The sequence below is a fragment of the Aspergillus wentii genome (assembly GCF_001890725.1).
Source record: "Aspergillus wentii DTO 134E9 unplaced genomic scaffold ASPWEscaffold_4, whole genome shotgun sequence".
NCBI classification, from domain to species: domain Eukaryota; kingdom Fungi; phylum Ascomycota; class Eurotiomycetes; order Eurotiales; family Aspergillaceae; genus Aspergillus; species Aspergillus wentii.
Window position 1 is genome coordinate 2932838 of NW_024467835.1, and position 26729 is coordinate 2959566.

Consider the following 26729-nt stretch of genomic DNA (forward strand, 5'->3'; position numbering starts at 1 on the left):
TCTCTATATTTTATTTAAAATACTATTTTCTATTCTTTACCTTTTATAATTCTAATCTAGTTATAAGTATCTATAATATTAAGTTTTATAAACTATTTTACTCCCTTAATCCTATCTTAGATTTCTAAAATAAGAGGTAATAGGTATTAATCTTTAATAATAATATTATTTAAGGGTTAGTAGTCTATATAAAGCTATAAACTATTATCTTTTTTAGGTATAAATAGGACTCTATATCTTATAAATAGTTATAATATTTAAATTATCCCTTTTATTAATTATTTATTAATATATTCGTAAGTACCTCTATTTCTTTATCTAATATATAATAGATTTTCTTATATATTAGTCTCTTTCCTTCTTCTAGAGGTATCTTATAATTATAAGGCCTATATTCCAATAGCTATAGTTTTTATAATTATTTAAATAATTCTTAAAACTTTCTATATTCTTTAGGTAACCCTATTATTAATTCCTAAGAATTTATTATTAATTCATTAATATATTAGGGCTCCTATAAGCTACTTTTATAATTTAAGGATTATTATATCTATATATTAGAGTAAAATTCCTTATTTTATAGACTATTAGTTATATCTTTAATAATTACTTATTTATAATATTGTATTACTATTATAGGTACCTATCCTAGTAGTTATATTAACTATACTTAATCTAAGGTATTACTAGCTACTAAGATTTTTATTACTTTATTATTTATTATAATATTAATTACCTTATTTAATTACTTAACTCTACCCTTAAGTTCTCCTTTATAAATATATTATCAAGACTTAATAGTATTATCCCCTATACTTATTAATCTAGGGTATTTATAATTTACTAGTAATATTATATTTACTTTTTAATTAATTTCTAGATTATAGTTCTTAAGTTAAGGAACCCCTAATACTATATTATACTATTTTAATAGTATTATATTAAAGTCAAGTTACTCTTTATAACTTATTATAATTTAAGGGTATATAATAAAACAGAGTTTTAGCTAGAACTATTATATATAGACTAAGGTATAATATAACTATAGATTCTAGTAGTCTATTACTATTGTTAATAATATAGTATTTCTTATTAATATAATTATAGCTATATAGTCTATATATATAACTATTTCTATTTTTAATACTTTAACTATATATCTAAGCTTAAAGCCTAGATAAAACCTAAGACCTCTAATTCTATTAATTAATAGTTTTTCTTAGCTTTAAAGTACTCTTAATTATAATATAATATAATGGTAGTATAACTATATAACTTTAAATATAGTTACTTTTAGTAAAAAAAAGGTAGATATATCTATTACTAAAATATATGTAACCTATTAGTTTAGATATAATTTCCTTTTATAATGGTACTAGGTATATATAAGGTATTACTATTACTATTCTACCTTTTAGCTTAGCTAGGAATTTTAGTATTATAATAGTAAACTCTTTACTAGTAAAACTATTACTAATTTTATATATAGGTAATGTAATTAGACACTGAGCTGTATAGGACACTAAGCTATGGAATCACTACTACTACTACCCCTAAGTTATTATAGCTATATTTTAAAGCCTTTTTTTAGTATATATTTAGTATAGAGCCTCTATCTTAGGAGGAGAGAATAAATTTAGTAGTTAAACCTTTTTATTAAGGCTAATTTAACTTAAAAACTACCTATATAACTATATATAATATACTTCTAAGAACCTTTATAATATAGCTTAATAGAGTCACTCCCTATACTAGAATAACTATAAATTCTTAAAAACTATTAAATCTTAAAGAAGGGATATTAAAGTAATAGATTCTAGATATAGACTAGTATAGTCTACTACTCTAGATTATCTATATATAATATTTAGAAACTCTTCTTTACTCTATAAAATTAAAGCTATTATAATAGCTGTAGGCTAGTATTAATAAGAAATAGATAATATAATTTATATAATATTATCTAGAAATCTAGTTAAAACATAGCTCTAAATATAATTACTAATATATAAAATATAAGGATTCTAAGTTAATCTAGAGATAGTTTAAGCTAGTTTAAAATACTATATAGAAATATAGTATTCTTAAATTCTATAATATAGATAAGGTTCTAAATAAGTATTACCTCTATAGCTAAGGTTATTTATAGATTAGAGATATAAAGATCTTAAGTAAAGCTTTTATAACCTAATAATTAAGAGTAGATAATAATTATTATTATAGTAAATATTATAGATACTATTCTACTACATTTTATTATAGTAAGGGTTAAATACTAATCTTATTAATATAAAGAGATTCTAGAGGATTAGACTATTAATTAATACTAGTAAGAATAGGTAGATAAATAATAATATAAGTCTTAAATAGCTTTAAGAGGACTTTAAACTATATAGAGCTTTAAAAATTATAGGCTAGTATTATCTTTTAATCCTTAATAATTATAGTAATTATACTACTACTAAATTGAACTAATTTTATATAAAGAGGAAGATTATTCCTCTATATATACCTTCTTACTTATCTTTTTTAGTTATTAGATATAGCCTATTTTAGGTTATTAAAGAAGCTACTTAGTATAATATAGACTATATTAATAAGAGTAATTTTCTAATAATATATAAGAAAGTATATTATTAGACCTTCTTAATATTAAATATAGCTTTAGGATTTATATTAACTAGTCTTATTCCTTTAATGGTAGAAAGAGTATTATTAAAGCTGTATATTAAGTTAAAAATACCTACTCTACCCTTAATATTAAATAGTAACTAACTATTCTATCTTATCTATATACCTACTAATTTATACTAACTAAATTAATAGAAAAAGTAGTTTAAAGAGTTATAAACCTAGTTACTATCCTCTATTATAATAGAAATAGTACTTAAAAAGGTAATAAAGAGGGTAGAGATTACTATATATAGTATAATCCTACTTTAATAAGAACTTTATTAGCTATAGGCTTTAAAAAGGTATTAAAAGAAGAGAAAAGGGACCTTATAATATTATATTTAGGATAGAGGAAGTTTAATAGGTCTTTAAGCTATTTAAAATATAGTAAAGAGAGAGAGAAAAGTAGAACTAGATCTATTATTAGGACTAAAGCTATAGCATGCTACATACTATAGTAATTATAACTAAGAAGGTTATAACTAGCTAAAATACCCTATTAAATAGTTATTCTTTTATTTCTTAATATATTGTATTTATATAGGTGTAAAAAGCTTTAAAAATAAGACTATCTTTTATTAGAATTATAAGTGTAGAGTTGGCTACTGCTACTGCTATGCAGCTTAGTGTCCTGCACAGCTTAGTATCTAGTTATGTTACTAGTTACTAGTATAAGATATTACTATAGGAATGCTTTATCTACTATTATTATTATATAACTAATATTAAAATAGGTAGTATCCTACTTATAAGAGTTACTAATAAATATCTTTACTATTATATACTTCTAGTTATAGAAGTTTTATCCCTATAATACCTTATTTCTTAATAGTTCTACTATTAACTTAATAATAGGGGTCTAAGGGTCTAAATAGAAGGTATTTACTTAAGGTATAATATATGTTATAATATATTTATATAGTACACTATTTAATAGAAATATACCTATATATCTATTATATTAAATAAGATTAATTAGATTAGCTTAGCCTCTAAATTCTATATCTAACTTATATTTTGATAGCTCCTTTTAGGCCTTACTATTAATTATACTATTAAGCTTATTATTTCTAGTATTAGTAATATATATATATATAGTATAAGGAGATCTATTAATAAAAGTAAAATATAATATATTTCTTTTTTCTTCTTATATAATTTATAAATATTTATGCTTATTATTAGACTTTTAATACTTATAGTTAGCCTTCTTTAAAACTTAATTATAATTCTAATACTAGTTAGACTACTAAGATTACATAGAAGAAAAGTTATTGAAACTATTCTTATTATTAGTAATATATTATAAAGCTTTTTACTCTCTTCATTATTTATAGAATTTACTCTTAAATTACTTATATTAGAATTTATTAAACTAATTTATATACTTTCTATTTAAGATATTAATAAAGCCTAGAATTGTTATTATTTTATCTAGTCTATTTATAATTTTATATAGTAGTAGCTCTAAGCCTTTTTAAGCTTATAATATTAAAGTAGATTTAGAAGATACTTTATATTACTTTATTAATAATATTATAATAATAATATAAGCTAATAGGCTTTAATAGTATTATATATTTAATATTATATATTAAGTTACTTCTAGCTTACTATAAGCTTTACTGGGTAGTATATAGAATTACTCTAAAATATAATATTAATAGTTAATAATATTACTATATATTAAGCTAAGCCTTAAGACTAGATCTACTTTATTATTTTATTACCTTACAACTTTACCCTAAAAGTAGATATTAAGGTTTTAATAAATCTAAAATATATCTCTTGGCTAAGCTACTATCTATAAGTAATTAGTAAGGGTATATACTAATCTATAATATATTTTATTATCTTTATTATATATATTAATTAGTATTACTATAGATATTAGGATAAAAAAAACCTTATCTTTATAAGTCTCTATATTCTTTACCTTATATTACTTTACTAGCTACTATTATATTCCTTATATAGTAAGACTAATAACTACCTTAATAGCCTATACCTATTATTAAATTAAGGGATATTATTTTAAAAGATTAAGTAATTCTATTATTATTATTATTATTATTATTATTATTATTATTATTATTACTAGAAGTACTAGTTATACTAATTATTATAATAAGCCTAATTAAAAGGGTTATACTATTAGTTATATTATAACTATCTAATATTATATTAAGTAAGTAGATATTATTTTAATATTACTTAAACTACCCTATTTATTATATTTAATATAATATTTAGCTATATAGCTATAAAAGGTAATTCTTATAATAATACTTTCTATCTACTTAAAATAATAAGATATAGATATCTATCCTTAATTAAATAGATTAGGTACTTTATCTATCCTTTTTTTAAATCTAATAGGTTAACTTTAAAGCCTTAGGATCTAGTATATAAGGGATTTAGGTCCTAATAGTAGGCTTATAGAATATTTTAAGTTATTATTATTCTCTATAGTTAGTAATTTATATATGAAAGCTATATAAGGCTATAGTTATAAGGGACTCTTTACCTAATTTATTAAAGGCTTTAAGTTAGAATATAGTTATTACTTTAAAAATATAAGATTGAAAAAGGAGGGGGGTTCTACTATTAATATATAGGCTTATAATAGATATAAGGATTTAGTTATAATACTAGTATTATCTATAGTATAATTAATACTATCCTTATAATAGCTAATAGTTAGGTATATAATTATCTCTATTTTTAGTAGTCTATTACTAAAAACTAAGTACTTATTCTTAAATATAGGTTAAAAGTTATATAGTTTATAAACTACTAACTATAATACTAAAGGTATTAAAATAGATATAGATATAGCTATATCTATCTTTATATATAATATAAAGTAGTCTAGTAGTAGCTTTAATAAGGAAGGTATAGCCTCTAATTAAATTATAGAAGGTAATATTAATAATATTATTTTTAATATTAATAAAGAAGTTATAGTTATTAAATTAGTAGTCTTACCCTTAAAATACCTTAATAGCCTTAAAATGGTATAGCTCTTAATAGGGACATAATAATTAGTATACTACTAATATAATATTATAGAAGAAAGGATATTAGTTTTATTAAGAAAAGAGTATATGGCTATTGAAGTTAACTATCTAGAATAAATCTATATATCTAGGAATAGGTCTAATAATAGTATAACTATCCTTACTTAGTCTATCTAAGTATATATTATATATACTTAGGATTATCCCTTTTATCTTTATTTAAATAGTCTCTATAATACTATAATATATAATTAACTCTTATAAGGACCTTATTATTAATATCTCTATAATACTATATTTTAAAAGGTAGAAGTAGTTAATAGTCTTTATAGCTTTAATAATCTTTACTAAGAATTCTAGTAGATCTTTTAGGTAACCTATATTACTACTTATAGTATAGAGACTCTATAGATATAGGTTATAAGGATTAACTAAGGATAAATAGGGTTTTTACTGTAAGAGCTAAGGGAAAGAATCTTTTTAAAAAATAAAAAAAAATTACTAGCGTCCTTAATAAAAATTAAGAAGATATATTACTAAATATTATAGTATAACTATAAGTTAAGTTAAGATTAATTAATTAATGATCTTCTATCTATATATGTCCCTAAGAAAGGCATCCTGCCTGAGCAGTAAGTCATGGCAGAACCATAATACCTTACTAGCTTATTATAAATATATATCTTATAATTATTAGTATATTTATAAGCTGTTACTTAAAGGTATAGGATATAAAAGTTTCTAATAATATATACTACTATTTATTCTACCCCTATATATCCAAATATTAGTATATTATAATATATAGTAATAACTTTAGTTTATATACTCTTAGGTAGGTATATAGAGAAGTCCTTTCAAATATATAAATCTATTCATATCTTTAATAAATCTAGTATTATTCAAGTTTTTTAATGATTCTTTTAATAGTTTAATTATTTAATATTTCCTTAATAAGTTATTACCTAAACCTATCTAATCTAATTTCTATAGTAACTATAATCTAATATTAATAGTTATAATTAAGGCTACTATCTTTATCTTATTTCACAACTACTAATTCATAATATTTTTTATTAAGTAAATAGTCTAATTATTAATTAAGTATATCTACTTAACTATTTTCTATTCCTTTATAATATATCCTATAGAAGTTATATCTTAAGAGTACTTCTAATTATCTTACTTACCTTTATATTAACCCTTTAGTTATTATAAAGAAGGTAAGGTTTTTATAATCTATTTTAATAAAGATTTAATATTAAGCTCCTTTTAAGTGAAGTTTTTATATTTTAAAGGTAATTACTATTACTAGTAATTCCTTATTATAGATATTATAATTTAATTTAGCTTAAACTAGTTTTCTTAAATAAAATATAATAAGTTATAATTTCCTATCTAATTTTAGTTAGGTTATTCTTATACTAATTATATAGTTTAATATATTAGTCTTATTACTTATTTCCTTTATTAGGTTATATTATACTCAGACTAGTACTTAGGTAATTTATTCTTTTAATTCTTTAAATACTTTTTACTATTCCTTATCTTAATTAAATATATCTAATTTCTTAAGTAGTTAGAATATTAGTATTATAATTTTTATATAATTATTAATAAATTATTAATAGCAATTAATTAATCTATAGTATTATTATAATTCCTTAAGGTTTATAGTATAGGCTAATCTCTTATTATCTATACTTTATTTTAATTTATATAAATTACCTTTATAGAGATCTTATAGCCTAAGAAGTCTATTTTCTAAATATAAAACTTATACTTCTTAAGTTTTAATTATGACTTTATATTTTAAAGCTTTATAAGTACCTTTATAATATACTTAATATATTTATTAAAGTTATTTAAGAATATTAGAATATTATTAAGGTATATAATAATAAAGATATTAAGATATTATACTAAAAATGTATAACTAAGTATTTATAATATCTAATTTAGTCTAAAATAGTATTTTCTATTTATCCCCTTCTATAATCCTAATTTAATTATATATATCTATAATATTAATTTTAGTAAACTACTTTACTCCTTTAATTCTATATCTAAGTATATTAAGCTATTACTTATACCTTAAATCTATATAATTTCCTATTATATCTAAGTTAATTATTATTTTTACTAGTTAAGGTAAAAACTTTATTATATTTTATTTACTAATAATAATTTTTTACCTTTAAGCTTATCCAATTCTTTTTAAGCTTTATTTAGGATCTTATTAATTAATTTATATACTTTATCTCTATTATACTATTTTATATAGAACCTTATAAGTCTATACCTATTCTCTAATAGTTATATAATATATTTATTAAGTTTAAAGTTATCCTATAGGATTCTTTAAGGTTACTTAAATAACTTATAAAGTCTTTTAATAAGATACTAGGTCTTCTTATTAAGTACTATACTCTTTATCTAAAGGGTTAATAGTAGATTAAACTTAATTAACCATTTTACTTATAGGAGCTAGCTCTTTATAGTCTTATTCTAATATATCTTATATACTAAAAGGTTTATAATAAATCTAATATCTATACTATAATAATACTAGAGTTTTAGGTTCTAGTCTTATACTATTAAATATATTTCTAATATTAATATATTCTATTATTTCCTAGTTTCTATTATCTAATTTATCTATCTAGATTAGGTTTAGTAGGGCTATATTATTACTATCTAATCTTATCTAATTATATAGTTTATAACTACCATCTAAGGTTAAGTTATTTAGATATTATTCTTTTAGTACTTCTTATTTAAGTTATAGTTCTTCCTTAATATAATTATCTTATATTTTATTTAGGCCTTCTTACTATAAACTAAGTTCTTTATTAATTTCTTCCTTATTTAATATAATATATTAGTAGTATAGTTTCCTAAGTTATAGATCTTTATTTATTACTCTAAGTTTCTTTATAGCTTAGAGTTATTTTTCTTAATTCTAGTTTCTCTAGTAGTATTATTATCTTACTTAATAATCTTTTATTATATACCTTAGTTTTTTATAAAAGAAATAAAGCTTTTCTTATAATATTATCCTAATCCTCTATTACTATCTCCTAATAATTTTATAGTATTAGCTTAAACTAATTAAATATATTTTTAATAAGATAGATTAATATAAAGAGAACTTTATCTATATTATTTACTAATCTATTACTATTAATAGTAAGGTAGGTTTCTATCTATATAAGGAATAGTTAAAGCTTATTCTAAGTACTATTAAATACTTTAAGTAGTCTAACCTTAACTAACTTTATAGATATTCTTCCTTAAAGTTAAATAATAGTTTTCTATAGCTAGCTTACTATTCCTATTAACTCTTTAGTTATTAGTAGTAGTAGTTACTATAATAATAATATAGTTAATATCTTAATATTTATATTATTTATTATAATATTTTAAGTTAATTACTTAAGATAGACTAGTACTAATATTAAATATTATTTATATACTTATATAGATAGGTAATTATTATATTATACCCTAGGATCTTATAATAGTACTAAATCTATAAACCTATAAGTTAAGCCTAGGAAATACTAACCTATAACCTTAATCTAAGGATATTAATAGTAACTAGGGTGCTCCTATAAGCTAAGAGTGCTTAAGAATATAGTAAGGTAATCTAAGAGAAGTAAGGCTAAAGAAATATATATACTTATTTAATTAAGTAGGAGATATATAAATAAGTATATGTAGAATAATTAGTAGAATACTTTAAGTACTAGATAGCTATAGGCTAATAATTATAATTAATTATAAAGAACTATCTAAATATATAATATATAAGTATCCTTATATATTATATCTAATCCTTTATAATACTCTAGATAGTCCTCTATATAATATACTACTTATATACTATTAAGTATACTAAAGTATATACTATCTAATATAGTATACTAAATAGTATATTACTAAGATATGGTACCTATATACTATATTATATAAGTATAGAGGTATTAGGAAATGGCTCTTTTAGCCCTAATAGGTAAATTATATAATAAATATGTCTTTATAGGTTACTACCTGACTACCTGATTCTGCCTAATATGGTCACTGATAAAGGCGCCGTAACAGAGAGATATAGAAGGTAAGATATAATAATTAGTATCTAGGCCTTATATATATAATATATAGGCTTATTTACTAATATAATCTATAATCTAGAAAGGACTAATTTATTTATTATTAATTTTCTTAATAGGGTAGCTAATATTAATATTTTTTATAGTAGTAGTAGTAGACCTCTTATTCCTGTTATAGCTAACTTCTAAATATATATCACTATGCAGGATTACTCAGAGTGCCACTTTAAAGTAGGTGAAATACAGCACTAGTACTGTAGGAGGGAGGTTTTCTTAACTAAATAATTAGTTAAAAGCCACCCCTATAAAAGAGTAGAAAAATATATACCTACTAACTTTAAATAAACCTTATATAAAAACTCTATAGCTCTAACTACTATCTATATACCTAGCTATATATACCTCTCTATTAACTATTAATATTTACTTACTAGGCTACCTCTATAGCTTTATTATATTACTAGATTATTATCTTACTAACTTATTACTTATATCTCTAACTCCTTATACTCTAGCTTTACTACCTACCCTAGTAGTAGTTCTTATATTTATTATTCTCCTTTTATAGTTACTATTATCCTAGTATAGTAGTTACTATATATATCTTCCTTTATTTCTTATACTTAGTTTCCTTATATATTATCCTAATTAATTAAACCTATTATCTCTTTATCTACTATATTAAACTAAGAGAGTAGGCCTATTTATATTATAAAATTAGTAATTATTACTAATACTTTTAGTTTTAAAAGTAACTTATTATATCTTTATATCTAGGATACCTTACCCTATCGCTTCCTCTATATATTTTTTATAGGTTAACTAATAGTAGATATTTAAGTAGGATATATTATAGTATTTAACTATTTAAATTATACCTATATTATATCCTTTCTCTAACCTCTATTTAGAATAAGTAATAACTTAGTCTAATTCTTTTTATATATATCTATATTATTACTAATACTATTACTTTCTATAGACCCTTCTAGTAGTCTAGAGCCTTTCTTGATAATACCTAGATTAGCTATTTCACTAGCTTATTTATTAATATCCTCTCCTATACTATTTTCTATTTCTTCTTAATATTATATTAGATCCTTTACTTAGTTATTACTACTAATTATATTACTTCTATCTTATGTAGTTAACCCCTTATTACTACTTTTTTTATAGCCTAATCTACTATCTTATTACCTAGTATCCCTTTATAAGCTAGGATTTAGTAGATAATTACTAAGATCCCCTAATCTATATACTAATCTAGTATTTAAAAATACTCCTATTAGTATAGTTATCTAAAGGCTATATAAAGGTATATAAAAGCTTTTAATACTACTTAACTATTTAAAAAGATAATTACCTTATTTTATATATAGTCCCTCTACCCCTAGACCTCCCTTTAATATTTAGCTATTCATAAGGTTAAATAGATCTACTAGAGCTTTACTATATATATTATAGCTACTAACTCTAGGCCTATATAATAACTAATTTTAGCTTTTATCTTTAGGATAATTATTATTACTTCTATATATCCTTAGTATCTACTCTATCTATATAGATTATTAGCAGCCTCTCTTTCTTCCTTATAATATTATTATATATTATTATTACTATTTCTCTCTCCTTAATAAATACCTCTAGAGGCCTTTATTATAATATTTAAATAGATACCTACTAGCTCTCCTACCTTTTTATTATAGATTTTAGGAGAGCTATTAAGTATCTACTTTTCTTTTAGATTTAGTCCTCTAGAGATATCTATCTACTAAGTTTAATCTTATTATCTAGTTATCTTTACTATAGTAATCCTAGTATTATATATACTAGGCTAGTTTAAATTTATAAGACTATTTCCCTAGCTAGTTATTCTATCTATAGTTATATTAGTAGTAGCTAAAGCTTAATATTTAATACCTCTACTACTATTATATAAAAGGTACCTTTAATTAGGTATACTATCTACTTCTAGATGGTTATAAATTATTATATAATTCTATTATATTCCCTAGCTAGTATAATTCCTATCTAGAACTATATTATTACTTTATATAATATTTATAAGACTACTACTACTTAATAGACCTATCTTATTACTATTAGGGATATCCTTTATATTAACCTTACTATCCTCTATAATATTATAAGACTCTTCCTTACTTTTACTATTATTTATTTATAGTAATATTTAAAAGTTAGCTCTAGGTTAAACTAGACCTTTAAGTATTACTTTAAGGACTAGCTTATTTCTATAACTATATTACCTCTAGGGATGATGCTGTGGGTGTCGAAAGAGGAAGAAGCATGTAGAGACATTCGATGCATATCCACGGAAACACAAAATACATTTCATTCAATTCATCCGGGTGGCCAGATACATATGACGAATAGGTAGTAGTATATATTTTAGCCTAATATTAGATAGTAGATTAATAAAATAAATAAGCTTATACTTTTTAATATTAAATCTTAATATATATCTTAAAGCCTAGTTTACTACTATCTAATAGGCCTACTAGAGCTTTAAGATAGTAATTCTTTATTTATTCTTATTACTAGAATATATATATTATCTACCATATCTATTAGTAGTTATTTAGCCCTCTTCTATATATCTCTTAATTGAATTAATATTATATAGTAGGCATAGAATTAGTAATAATAGTAACCCCTAAGGGATCCCTATTAATATTAGAATAGTATTTAATATACTCTCTAGTATATAAATATAGGTATTATATCTAGTTAAGAATATTACTATCTATAGTATAAGATACCCTAGCTATCTTTTCCTTAATATATATAGTAATTATATATATAATATATTATTATAAGCCCCTATAATATCTAGTAAGAGGAGGCTAATTACTAGTATACCTTACCCCTAAAAGGTCTTAATTTAGTCCATTTTTAATTAGATAGTATAGTCTATTAATATACCTTTCTAGCCCCTAAGATAGGTATCTAGTAAGAGCCTATACTACTTAATAGTATAGCTAATTTATTTTATAATAACTATTTTTAGGACCTTACCTAGTATATTTAATATATAATAGTCTTATTCCTCTCTTAGTTTCCTAAGAACTATAGTAATTAATTTTTAAAAGTATCTTAGATTATATCCCTTACATATATATATATATATATTAAAGATCTATTAAAGTACCTTTATTACTACTAGCTTAATATTATCCCCTAGGGCTTTATCTAGTAGTATACTATTAATTACTATCCTAATTTTATAGTATTCTAATTAAGGTATAGAGTCTAGTTTTAAGTATTCCTTAGTAATATCTAATAGGTCTACTAGTAATAGTTTTAGAAAGAATGTCTTTTAAAATAATTATACTTTCTATTCTACTATCTCTACTTCCTCCCTATTTAGTCTATAATATTAGTATAATTCCTTATTTATATATACTAATCTAGCTATGTATCTACTTTACTAACCTCTATACACCTCTTAGGCCTACTTTAGTAGCTTCTTATATCTATTAGTAGTACCTATTTCTTAAAGCTTTACTAGTTATCTTTTTTAATTCTTTATAAATATATACTACTTCTAATTATATAGGTTATATATTCTAGTAAATTATCTTTTTAATATTCTTATTATCTTTACTACCTATCTATACTCTAGACTAAAGTTAGGATTTAACTACTTATTTAGCTTTACTTATAGTATTACTACTTTAACTACCCTCCTAACTATTACTAGAAAAGCTACTATTTTAAGCTTAATTCTTTATAAAGATACCCTAGTAAGGTCTTTAATAATTAGGTACTCCCTTACTATCTATAGCTTTCTAATTATAATATTTTAGGGATTTATTTAGCTTAGTAATGATATCTAATACTATATAAATTAGATAGTAGTCTAAATTATATTATATATTATCTACCTACCTATAGCAAATTATTTAGTTAACTAATAAACTTAAAATAAAGATTAAGTCAATTATTAAGCTCTACTCTTTATTATTATATTACTACTCCTTCCTTTATAGTTAGCTTTAACTCTACCTTACTTATTACTTTTAAAAGCTCTTTTACCTTTACTTCTATTCTTATTTTAAGGCCTCCTTATAAAGGATAGTGTATATATCTCCTAATATTATATATTTAATAGTATTATCTTTTTAAATTAAATAGGTAAGTTACCCCTAGAGTCTCTAGATAATACTTCTTTATAGCTTATTATATATATTATAAATATATAATATTTATAACTTCTCTCCTCTCTAGTATAATAGCTTAAGGATCTAGTAATCTTATAAAACTATTATATAGGACCAACTAGATAGATCTATTTATTTTAAGATATAGAGATATATTTATACCTTACCTTTTTCTCTCCTTTCTAGATATAAGAGCTAGTATATTACTACTCTTATTCCTTTATAGCTCTTATATTATTATTATATTTACCTTAAGGACCTTACTATTTTATAGAAATATTACTATTACTCTATATCTTAACTTATATTATATTAAAGGATCTAGAAATAATTATAACTTATTAAGTAGATTATCCTTATCCTTACTTCTAGTCTTAATAATTATTAGCCTTTCTAATACTAGTAGAGCTAGTAGGACCTTCTTAATATATTCTTTAGTATTGGTAAACTATTCTAAGAGTTCTTTAGCTATCTATTATAGTAGTCCCCCCTTAATCTTTATCTTTACTAATAGTTTAAGCTCCTTTACTTTAGTATCTATAACTTATTTACCCCCCTAGGGCTGCTTTAGACCTTAATATAGCTAGCTATTAATCTAGATTAGATAGTATATTAATAGGCTCCCTATATTACTAGGACCTTATAAAGATCTAGGAGGCTTTTAATATTATATCTATACTCTAGGAGTTATCTAGTAGTAGATTATTATTAAAGGAGGTCTTAAAATATAGCTAACCTCTCCCATTTTTTTATTATACCTTTAAATTAAATTATTTCCTTACTATTACTTAGCCTATTAGCTATTAAGATAATTAGTAGGTTAGTTATTACTAATATAATCTACTTATCTTTATTATAAGAGGTTATTAATTATTATCCTTCCTAATATTATGCTTTTATAGGAAATACACCAGAATATAGTAATATAGCTTATAATTCTTAATTACTTCCTTTATTTTAAGCTACTAACTCTTTCTTTATAAAATATATTAAACTAATTATTTAGTATCCTTTATAATAGTTAGTATATCTTATTATTACTATCTAACCTTATATACTTAGGTATTTCTAGGTAGGATACCTTTTTATATAAGTCCTATATATATATATCTATTATTAGGGTACTAAGTATATATATACATCCTAGTTTTTAATACTTTTAATATAGCTTTAAATACCCCTCTTAGTAAAAGATTATTATATTGTAGACTTAGGCTTCCTAAATAGTCCCCTAATTAATAGCCTAGTTTATAGTAATAAGGTTTATAGACTTTATTATTAATAAGCCCTCTCTCTTATTTTTCTAGGGCCTTACTAGCTACCCTATATAGAGGATTTTAGTGTCTTTACCTTAAGTATACTAATTTATAGCTACTAAATATATAGTAATATTAGTTATATTTTCTATTATAAGATTTCTATCCTAGATTAAGACTCTATAGGTAATAGACCCTTAGATAAGTATTTAGATATATATACTAGTACTAAATACCTTTACCTACTTATTAATATAATTTTAGAGGACCTCTACCCTTATAATATTATAGGCTTAAAGAATAATGTCTTTAGATAGTAGCTAATATATAGTCATAAATCCTAATATTATAAAGGGGGGGGGGGGGGAATTACTAGTCTTCTTAGCTACTATACCCTAGGCCTAGCGTGTCACACGAGTCAAGTTTGAGTAGAGATTTAGGACTCAACTCGCGAGTTGAGTTAGAAGGTAGGACTCAAACTCATGAGTAGAGTTAGGGTTTAGGACTTGAACTCATGCTAAGAAGAGTAAGAGTAGAGTAAGAGTCTATATCTTTACTGTATTTTACTGTATTTTACTGTATTTTACTGTATTTTTAAGCCTCCCCCATATAAAATAGGTGTATTTTTGGTATTACAAGTAGAGTTTTAAAATATTTAGAGCTCAAACTTATAGTATGAGTCCTAAATCTTAACTTAACTCATATTACGAGTCCTGAATCTCAACTCAAACTCGCCTCATTACTCGAACTCTACTCATTACTCATGAGTAAACTCGACTCGTGTGACACACTACCTAGGCCTATTTAACCTATTTAATAATCTTAGCTAGAGTTTATTAATAAAGCTTATCCTATACTACCTTATTATAGACCTTTATTATAATCTTACTATTAATACCTAATTTAGTATATAGTATCCCTAGGGTAAAGGTACTTACTTATAGTCCCTTAAGATAATAAAGCTATATTCTATAAGCCTTATTATTAATTCTAGGCCTAGAAATCCTTCTACTAGGCTACTAAATTAGTAATTTTAGTTAAAACTAATAATTTAAATCCTTTATTTAAGATATATAATATTATTATAGATTTTCTTTAGGTACCTTATAAATATTTATTAAGGAATTAGATTTTTTATATCTACTTTTACTCTAGATAATTATTATACAGTCTCTACCCCCTAGATAAAACTTAATAATAGCTCTATATTCTAGAGAAGCTTATTTTTATAGCTCTTTATATACTAATATATTTACTATATACTATTTTATATATCCTCTATACCAGTAAAGTAACATTATAGTCCTTTTAAAGCTACTATAGTAGTAGTCCATACTATTAAGAGGAGTTATTTCCTTATTTTCTACTATTACTACTAGTAATCCTAATGAAATTAGTCTCTACTAGTAGCAGCTGGAGTTAAATATAGTTAAATAAATTCTAAGCTAGATCTAGCCTAATAGTTATTATGAAATTATAAAAATTTGATTCATGCAGAAAGAGTTTTTTTTTTTTTTTTTTCATTAATATTTTTTATATAAACTATAATCTAGTTAATAATCTCAAAGGTATATTTAAGGTACTTATTATATAATCTTTTTATAGCTTCCTTACCTTAATAAAGATATTCCTATAAAAAGAAGTATATAATTTAAAGGTCTTTAACTCTTTTTATTATATCTAGTTTAATATCCTTAATAATAGTTTTAATATTAATCTTAAAGTTTATCTTAAAAGTCTATAAGTACCTTATTAGGAGTTATATTAATAATACTATATAAGGAGTTAATATAGGTATTCTATACTATTAATAGCTATTATACCTAGTTATCTTAGTACTAATTTATATATATATATATATATATAAAGAAAGTACTCTAATATTTAGTTTTTAATACTTAGTCTAATTATTAGTCTATAGATAAAAGAAGGTTAATAATTAATATTTAATTATTAGGAAGTAATATAGTATAGACTAATAGTTATTAATAAAAAGGGAGCCTCTATTACTTATAAGGTTATTAAGTATATTAATAGGACTATAAATACATTTATAAAATAACTTAATAAGCTTTTATATCTTAAGATCCTTCCTAGTTAGGATATGCTATATAAACTTAGTAAATATATTAACTATAATAAGGATTATATTATAGATAATTCCTTATTACTTATATAGTAATAAGTCTATAGTAAAGTCTAAGCTTATTTAATCTAGTAGATATATAAGTAGTAATAATAGTTTAAGAAGTCTATATAGTTTATACTAATATATAATAATATATTAATACTTCTAGTACTTTTAAATATAGTTTTAGATATTATATTATATACTATAGTAATAGTACTATTATTAAATACTTTTTAAGATATATTACTCTTAAAGATATCCTCCCTATAGATTATTATAATTAATCTTTATTATCTTATATATAATAGCTAAAGATCTTAGGATAAAGGTATAACTATTAAATTTAAATAATCTATTACTAGGTATACTCTAGGGTAAATTACTTAGTATTATAAGGTCTTAAGATATAATATAAGACTATATATTAATAGAAAACTCATTAATATCCTATATTTTATATACTAATTTAGTTATTAATTCTATAAGGTCCTTAAAGTATAATATCTTAGTTTATATTATACTATAGCTTTATTTAAAGTATCAATAATATAGAATTCTTAAGTTCCTTACCTTTATTTAGTATATATATAATCTAGATAATAGCTTAATATATCTATAGAATTCTTTATTCTAAAGTAATACTTAATATACTTAATACAATTTTGTTCTTTTATTATAGTAAGAGAATCTTAATCTAATTCTTATTATTCTTAATATAGTAATACTACTTATATTTTAATTAATATATATTAGGACTAATAGCTTTAAATTAGAAAAAGCTAAGAATAATATTATAAAATATTATATTAATTATTTTAAAGGTCTTAATCCTATATTATACTATTATTATTATTAGTAATAGTAATTTTAAGTTTATAACTATTATATAAGTTTATAATATAGCTATTAATAGCTTAAATAGGATATACTAGGCTATCTATATTAGTTAAATACTCTTTTACTTAGTATTAGGTAATAAAACTAGATTTATTACTATAATCTAGAAGAGTAGATATAGCTTTTACACTTATAAGAATATTAATAATAATATTAAATATTATTTATTTATTATAAGGTTCTTCCTTCAGATCTAGTACTACTATAGCTCTAAATACTAGATCTCTTATTTCTTTAAAAAGTCTATATTAGCTCTAGATATAGGGGTCTAATTATATAAGTATAATAATTAATAGTTAGATATTATATAACTATACTATTTATATCTATAATAGAGGAGTCTATTTGAATTTTATAATAAATTTAAGCTATATTTATATTTATTTAATTTAGAATAAGATCTTTATATTCTTTATAAGCTATCTTTTATAACTTTTTAAGGTTTATCTTATTCTTCCTTTTTAAAGGGGTATTTACCCTTCTTATTAATATATAACTTTTATTAGTACTTAGATAGGCTATCCTTAAAAAACTATAAGTATATTAAATACTTATTTAAGTTTTTAAGATTTATATTAGACTTTTATACCTTATATTATATAATTAGGAGACTTTTATAAATAGGTATTACTTTCTTTATTCCTTTATATATTAGTATAGTAGTTAGTTCTCTAATATAGTAAAGAAGTTCTAGTAGAAATCCTTGAATTCTTACTAGCTATATTTAATGATTTAGCTATTTATTTCTTAGTCCTACTTTATAAAGTAGTTTAAATTAAGGTAATTAATATTATAGATTACCTTTTATTACTTATTAGTAGTAAACTAGTCTCAGAATTATATAAAATATACTCTAAATTAGTTTATAAAATCTTATAGTTAGTATATATTCCTACCTAAGAATAGGTTAATATTTACTAGGTATAGAGAAGGCTTTATTCTATTATTATTATTATTATTATTATTATTATTATTAATTATAATTAAGGGTATAGTTTATTATTATTTATAGCTTAATTAATATCTATATCCTAATCTTTAGATATTATAAGGAGTTCCTTTATAGTAGGCTAGCTTATTTAATAGATATTATTAATATTTTTATTATTAGCCTCCTATAAGTCTATAGCCTTAAAGGGGTTTAGAGGATAATTAAAGTTATTATAATAGTTATTAGACATCTTAAGGAGTTTATACTATATTCTACTAGATAATCTACTAAGTAGAGTAATTAGAACTATTAGGATATATCCTATTGTTACGGCACCTTTATCAGTGACTGTATCAGGCAGAATCAGGCGGTCAAGGGAAAAGGATATTCTTATTATAGAGAATTATGATTTACTATTATTATAACTCTTTATAGCCACTATCTAATAGACACTGCCACACTCATGTGATTAACTACTATCTACTATTACTAAGGAATAGTATATGGTATATAACTACTATTAGGACTACTATTAAGATAGTATATAGAATAGTATATTAGTAAAAGGATATATAAGGATACTCACTTTATATACTTAGATAGTTCTTTATAATTAATATTAGTTATTATCTTATAGTTACTATTCTATTACTACTCTAGTTATTCTACTCACTTATTTATATATCTCTAAGCTTAATTAAGAAGTATATATACTTCTTAGCCTTACTTCTCTCTTTAACTACTATACTATATTCTTAAGTACTATAGCTTATAGGAGCACCCCATCTACTGTTAACATCCTTAGATTAGGGTCATAGATTAGTATTTCCCAGGCTTGACTCACAGGTTACAGGTTAGGTACCATTGCAAGATCCCAGGGTGTGACACCTATAAGGTATATAGAGAGTATAGTAGATTATATTAGACTAATTACTAAGGTATGGTATAATATACTTAATATTAAGAATATTTATAGTGTAGTTATATGATATATAGTAGGCTAACTCAGCATGTCATTAAGCAGATTACATAAGATATTGCTGGGAGCGCCACCATGTGGCCACCGGTCGTAACATAGAGGTGGTGAAGTAATGGAACAGCATTTTCAAAAGTACAACAATTATTTTCAAAACTACCGGAGTGACTAGTGGATCCCTTTCTTTTTCATCCCTCCCAATTTCACAATAACTGGACCAAGGTATTCGATAAAGATAATCATGGGTATACCATATTTGACACGACATTTACTCCCATTTGCCGAACCAGTGACACTACAAGAAAGGCAAGAGGAGGGAATTACACATATACAGTCTGTTGTAATCGATGGCCCGGGTTTGGTCTACCATGTGTTTATGCGACTGCTATCCTGGAATGATCCTAGGATGGATCTATTCGAAGCGCAGCCAACGTGTCATGAAGTGAGTCTTGGGGTTATGATGTATCTTCTAGAGTTAACACTTCTTGGTGTAAAAATGTAAAGATAAGTAGTTCAGCGATAGATAGCCGATGGGACACTGATTTGCACTAGAAACAAAATATACTTCGACGGGGCTTTGCCTGTTTTAAAGAGGGAGACACGACTTCAACGGCTGGAAAAATCAAGGAGAAGGCTCGAATTGTTTCGCTTCAAAACACAACAGGGGTTTCCCGCATTTGAAGGCACAACGAAAACCCGCGCGATCGACCCTCAAAAGGTCCTGCAGAGCCGGAACTTGTATTCTAAATACAATGATCTTCCCGATAATCCCTTTATGGTCTCCGCTGTGTTTGAAGACTTAAAAAATCGATGGAACAAAGAAAGTATCATGAAGGCAACCCAAGGTGCTCTTCATTTACCGTCTATTGACCTTGACGAATTTCCCTGGGCTGGAATTACTATTATGGTACCTGGTGAAGCCGATGTTGAGTGTGCTTATACAGCAAAGCTCACAGGCTGTGCTGTGCTGACAAACGACTCGGACCTTCTCCTCTACGACCTTGGAACTCATGGCTCCGTGTTGTTTCTGAACTCAGTTGAGATGATTCAGTGGGATATTCTCCATCCAGAAAAGTCGCGACTCAACGCCGTGAGATTGTGTCCTACCTCACTCGCCTCTCGACTGGGAGTTGCAAATCTCCAGCAGTTTGCCTATGAATTGAAGAACCACACACGTCTAGGTTTCTCAGAGCTAATAGAACGGTCAAAAAATACATGCCAGACATTCGAATCTAGAACCGATTATTGTCTATTTGCCGAGGAGTACGAGTACAGCCCCAGTTGCCACTTGATGAGGAATCTTAGCCAGCCTATCTTTCAGCACTTTGATCCCAGGGTATCGGAACTCTTCTGTCAGTATGAATTTCGCGATACTCATACGTTGGGGATGACCCCCAAAATGTATCTTCCAATATTGAATGAAGATCATTCAAGGCGAAGTGCATGGGGGGAAGGGCGTTTGTATAGGTGCCTTGGGTATTCAGTTCTCAATGCATCTCGCCCGACTTCTGAAAGATTTGCCTCCATTGATGAATATGTTCGGCGAGGTCAGAGAATATCAGCAGATGTGATAGATCTTGGAAACAATGAATGGATCTCAGCAGAGTTAGAAGCACTCCATGAACGCTTAAAGTCAGCGCAATTTGCTTTTAACGGTGAACCCACCTCTTCAAGTTACTGGAGAATGTTTGCTCTTTGTGAGGTATATGGCCGAGAATCTAGGGCTACCATAATCCCTGATGCCGGACAGTTGAGTCGATTTCTTAGGTTGGGCTATATGGGAGAGAGACTGGAATGGACGGATATCCATCTCTTTGCGCAGGCTCAAGCAGTGCTATACTCGCTGAGAATCCTCAAGCAGTTCCTGGAGCTTTCTGTGCCCGTTGAAGGTCTTGTGGCAGAAATGATATCCACACTGGCTGGGCTTCCGCCATTGCACATCATAATGGGATCGATACGAGAGATGGTACGGCAATTCCAAACTCCCGCATCTGTAAGTGATTTTGTGGATAAGTTCTTTCGCATGTTTGAACACGACGCTTGCTTTTGTATCAAACCAGACCAGGAAGCGGAGGCAGTGGAACAGCTAGATCCACCACGAAGAGATATTACCAGCCCAGCTTCTCAATGCCTAGCTGGTGGTTCTCAAAGGGCAGTTTCTAACATGTTTGAACTCCTCGGATCGGAATAAGCCCACTGGAAAGCCGGCTCAAGGAATAGATCCAGCTTCCTACTTTGAAAACAACGGCTGTCTATCAAATAAACTAGCACATTGCAATTCTCCTTTGAGAAGAATGGCCAAAGAGCAAGTTTCACTTGCAAAACACACAGTCACTAGCTAAAATCATGTTGATGCAGAATGAAGGCATAGTATCATTGTTAGCAAAAGCAGAAACTCTAAGTGAAAGATCCCCTATGACCAGTATTATTATTATACCAAGCAGCTTGATTTGTAATATTCATTGAATCAGACTTTGAAATTTATATCATAGAGCTGATTCTATTTATTTCACTTTAATATCATAATCCATACTAAGTACCAAAACAGGGGCATGTTTGTTGTCCTATCTGTAAATAAAACTACGTAGACAAAGCAGCAGTTAATCTTAATCAACCTTTACGATGGCTCCGGCTGGATTTTAGCGTGATGACCTTAAAAATCCCACCACACCGCGACAATATCCCACAAGCCCAGCCAAGCGTTTGCTCTCTGTCTGTTGCTCTTGACTCCAAATAATAAGAGCATCCCTTAATATATTGTGTTCACCTGTATTCTCTTCAGAGCAATTCCCCAAAGTATCAGCGTGTATCTTCAATAGTACTGCCATCCAAGCATTAACAAGCTCAAAATCCTTTTTCAGTCGTAAGCGGCTTGTTAATGCAACGATGAAAACAGACAATTCAGAGCTTCCTTCTTGCACTCGTGGATCCAGGGATCTTATTTCAAGATCAGCCTTTGCTGGGGACAGCGATTTGAGATATTCGATAAATGGATCGAAGTCGCCAGTTTGGCAGCCCGATTGTAAGAGACACGTGAAGCGAGACCCTATAGGACTCCCACCGCTTGAATTTTGCATCTTGGTGATTCGTGAACGCTCGGCGGCAGTACTCTCAACTATTGGCTCAATACCAATGTTTTCATGAGCACTTGCTCCTTCGGAAGGAGAAGGTAAAAAGAATGGGGCGTTTTTGGGCGTTTTTGGTGCATCCTTTGGCCTATTGCGTTCCTAATTTACTGTTAGAAACGCATGTAAAGGAAAAGACGGTAATAATACCTTGATCATATCCAAGTGAAGTAAAGTCTGCCATTTACTTTTGGGGATAATGCTCAATGTCACCATATCTTGACTCAGTTGCTCTGTTGAGAGAACTGGACCTTCTGCCTCATCCTGCATATGCTCTTCTGAGAATGCAGCATCGATCAGTCCCACTCCACATTCACTAGACATTGTAGGTGTATGAATATTTGGAATGTCATTCTCATCCATATTTTTTGTCGACACAGGTATGAATAAGCTCCGGTTGGTCCAAATATTGACACCGACTCCATCTGCGTGGGAGGTAGCTAGGAATTCCCCCGTTGATGACATGGCTAATGCGGTGCATGTGCTAGAAACATGGAAGACATCGATGAGGTGTCCAGTTGGCAAATCCCATACACGGATAATAGAGTCCATGGAAGCACCAAGAACCCACCGGCCGTCATTGGAGAAAGTGAAGTCATTTACTTGACCCACACATCCCCAGAACTCTCGGACAACCTTTCTCGTTTCAATGTCAACGACACGAATCGAAAGATCATCGCAACTGAAGGCGACCAACTCGCTCGCGCTACTGTATCGAAGTCCAGTAATGGCGGCCATTGGATGCCAATTGAGCTCATCGATGAGTGTCCCAGAGATAAAATCCCAAAACTAGAGTCATGAAAGCAAATCAACACCGATCTATGATAAGAATTTGTTTGAAAACCTTACCTTGACTTTCCCGTCAAGTCCACAACTGATGACTGTCTGGTTCAGCCCATCGACCATTAAACCAGTAACTGCTTTCGTGTGCTTTGCCTCCTCAGTTTTCCTCCTATCATACGGCTTGAGTGGGCGAGCGGGAAAGCTCTGTCTGTGTGAGCCAGATTGCAGGTTGAACATATCAATGCTGCCCCCTGCTGACCCGATGAAAGCGAACGTCCCGCACTGTGAAATGGCCACACTCTAAAAAAATAATAATATATATATATATATTAGCAAGATGTACCATGCTGGGTGATACTGGATGTCCCAAGTCTGAACATACCTTTACATCAGTTCCGTCGCCGCTTTCAAACACCCAGCGGCCGGCCTTCTTCTTACCCCAAAACCAGGTGCGGGCATATTTATCTCCACGATGACCGGTTACTATACTTTCCCAGCCAGTTGTATTGGAGGCGTCTGTATTCGTAAATCTTGGATTTGCCCAAATAGAACCCGAAGTCGTAATGCCCATTCCTCCATCGCGGTTGAGAGAACAGGCAATGCATGTTATCTCTGGCGCCTTTAGATCGTTCAGTGTCCCAATGTTTGTACCTCCGCCCGTGTTACCACCCATTTTCTTTGCTTTATTTTCCATACTCCCTTGTGAAAGCTCAGTATTCTGGCTATCTTTTCGTAAGCTGAAACCCCATAAACTGCAATCCTTGCTTGCACTCAATAACCATTTTCCACTGAATTCCGAACCATCTGAAGAAGCAGGCAAGAAACCTAGAGCAGTGACTGCAGCAGAGTGACCACTCCTTGAATGAAGGGGCCTGGGAATCGGGGAAAAAGGTGTCTCATCGAAGATCCACGTTCTGAGAGAGTTGTCTTTCCCAGACGAAACGAGCAAAGGCTGTCCATCCAGGAATTCAATGTGGTTTATTCCCGATCCTGCTTCATTTTCAGATACTCTATGTGCTTTGCGCAGAATACCGGCTACCCGCCCCCCGTTGTTCAAATCCCACATTGTAATATCGCCGCTGTCCAAACATGCTGTTGCCATAACGCCAGATTTTCTGCCGTCCTCGCCCGCGCCTAGGTTATCACTTCGAAACGCGATCGATGTGGTCGTTGCGGCTTCTGTTGAGGCTGTTCTCAAGCATAAGACAAGCTGATCTGTTTCAACATTCTGGATTGACAGTGCACCATTTTTGTGAGCAATTGCCAGGAGTGACAAAACTGGAGTAGGTTGAAGAGCAGTGACAGGCCCATGATTTGTAGATGCGGGAAGGATTGAATATAGAAATTTCCCGGTTCTAAGATTCCAGATGTCAACGCTCCCATCGGATCTCCCAACAAATATTTTATTAAGATATGTTGGCAGATTGCACATCTGACCAGTGTAGATGTGTTCACCGGGGCACTGAGGAATCAAGGTAGTGTAGTGTTCATAAGATGAAGTTTTCCATACTTCTATGCTCTTTTTGCAGCAGCCGACAATCCACGTGCCGAAAACGAGCAATCGTTCAATGGGTTCAACAAGACTTGGCGGTGTCTCTAGAGAAGCAATTATCTTGCCACGTTTGAAGACCCAAATGCCCCCTTGTGTCCCAGGTTGGAGGTTTCCCCAGGCAGCAAACACTTTATCCTGCCATGCGTAGGTAGCGGTGATTATCTCTGGCGTCTGGGGCCGGCTGACGAATATCAAACTCAGACCTCGTCGTAAATCATAAGTCTGTAAAGAACGCCCTACAGACGTTGTAATCTGTATTGTAGCTTTCCCCAAACGGACGCAGGTAAATGGGACTGCCGTAGAAGATACTAGGCCTAAGGTCTGGCAATATGAAGTTAGTAGGGAATCAAATCTGTCATATGAATGCTTTTCTCAACATACTCGAAAAGGGGAGAAGACTTTGGACCCGGTGGCCTGTGGTCGCTTTGGACTCTTCTCATCTACAAGACGTTTTTGCCTTTTTGCCAGAGGTAAATCAAAAGTCTCCTCATCATAAGAAGGCATCTTGCCTGCGATTCTTCGATAGCTGACAACTCCACTCAAAAATTGGGAATTTTACAGCCAGGAGTTTTGCAACAAAGCTGCTCTCAATTTTATTGATATGATGATCTAGATTTTGAAGGCGGAGAATTGTTGAATGAGCTTTTTTTTTTTTTTTGCCCTTTTCTTCCGTTCTCCACCGCTCTCGGGATTATGTATTGTCACGTCGCAGTACCCACGTGGAGTACAAAATTACCTATCTGCACGGGGCTACTACAGTGGGACGCCATGAGTTTTCAAAACCACCCCCCATACCGGACCGCCTCTCCGACCGCCTAATGAACTATTGAGATGAATGGCTGATGAGTTTAGTCCGGCAGAACGGTGATATATCATTGGTTTATCCAACGCGGTCACGGGGGGCAGAAAAGGTGGGTGAAAACACATTACACCTCACTGTAGGTAAGGTAGGTAGTTAGTTACCGAGATATATGTTGGAAAGTGGGAGGCAAAAAGCCCAATGACCCGATTTCTGACCGCCATTACACACCTTATTAGGTAATGTTTCTGCCGGCAGGCTAGTAATTGAGTTCCATGTCTCATATAGCAGTA

The 26729-nt window shown here is 27.5% G+C and overlaps 2 protein-coding genes across 2 annotated transcripts; one reads left to right on the forward strand and one right to left on the reverse strand.

The window, feature by feature from the left end:
- Positions 1 to 20292: 20292 nt before the first annotated feature.
- Positions 20293 to 22368, forward strand: ASPWEDRAFT_59972 (uncharacterized protein; the record flags this gene model as incomplete). Its single annotated transcript, XM_040838488.1, has 2 exons — positions 20293 to 20675; positions 20730 to 22368. Exons 1-2 carry the CDS (start codon positions 20419 to 20421, stop codon positions 22366 to 22368), a joined length of 1896 nt encoding a protein of 631 aa, XP_040689421.1. The 5' UTR covers positions 20293 to 20418.
- Positions 22369 to 22670: 302 nt separating this feature from the next.
- ASPWEDRAFT_40984 (rRNA-processing protein UTP21) lies at positions 22671 to 26265 on the reverse strand. Its single transcript, XM_040835439.1, has 5 exons — positions 26019 to 26265; positions 24468 to 25958; positions 24152 to 24385; positions 23453 to 24091; positions 22671 to 23404 (listed from the first exon to the last, which is right to left on the reverse strand). The coding sequence occupies exons 1-5, from the start codon at positions 26139 to 26141 to the stop codon at positions 22817 to 22819; spliced, it is 3075 nt and encodes a 1024-aa protein (XP_040689422.1). The 5' UTR covers positions 26142 to 26265; the 3' UTR covers positions 22671 to 22816.
- Between the last annotated feature and the right edge of the window lie 464 nt (positions 26266 to 26729).

Excerpts from the sequence above, each read along its gene's own strand:
- ASPWEDRAFT_40984 (XM_040835439.1), bottom strand. The coding sequence starts at position 26,141 with ATGCCTTCTTATGATGAGGAGACTTTTGATTTACCTCTGGCAAAAAGG. Across the intron at positions 24,386-24,467 it reads GCGACGGAACTGATGTAAAG|AGTGTGGCCATTTCACAGTG; the intron begins GTATGTTCAGAC and ends TTATTTTTTTAG. Across the intron at positions 23,405-23,452 it reads TTCACTTGGATATGATCAAG|GAACGCAATAGGCCAAAGGA; the intron begins GTATTATTACCG and ends ACAGTAAATTAG.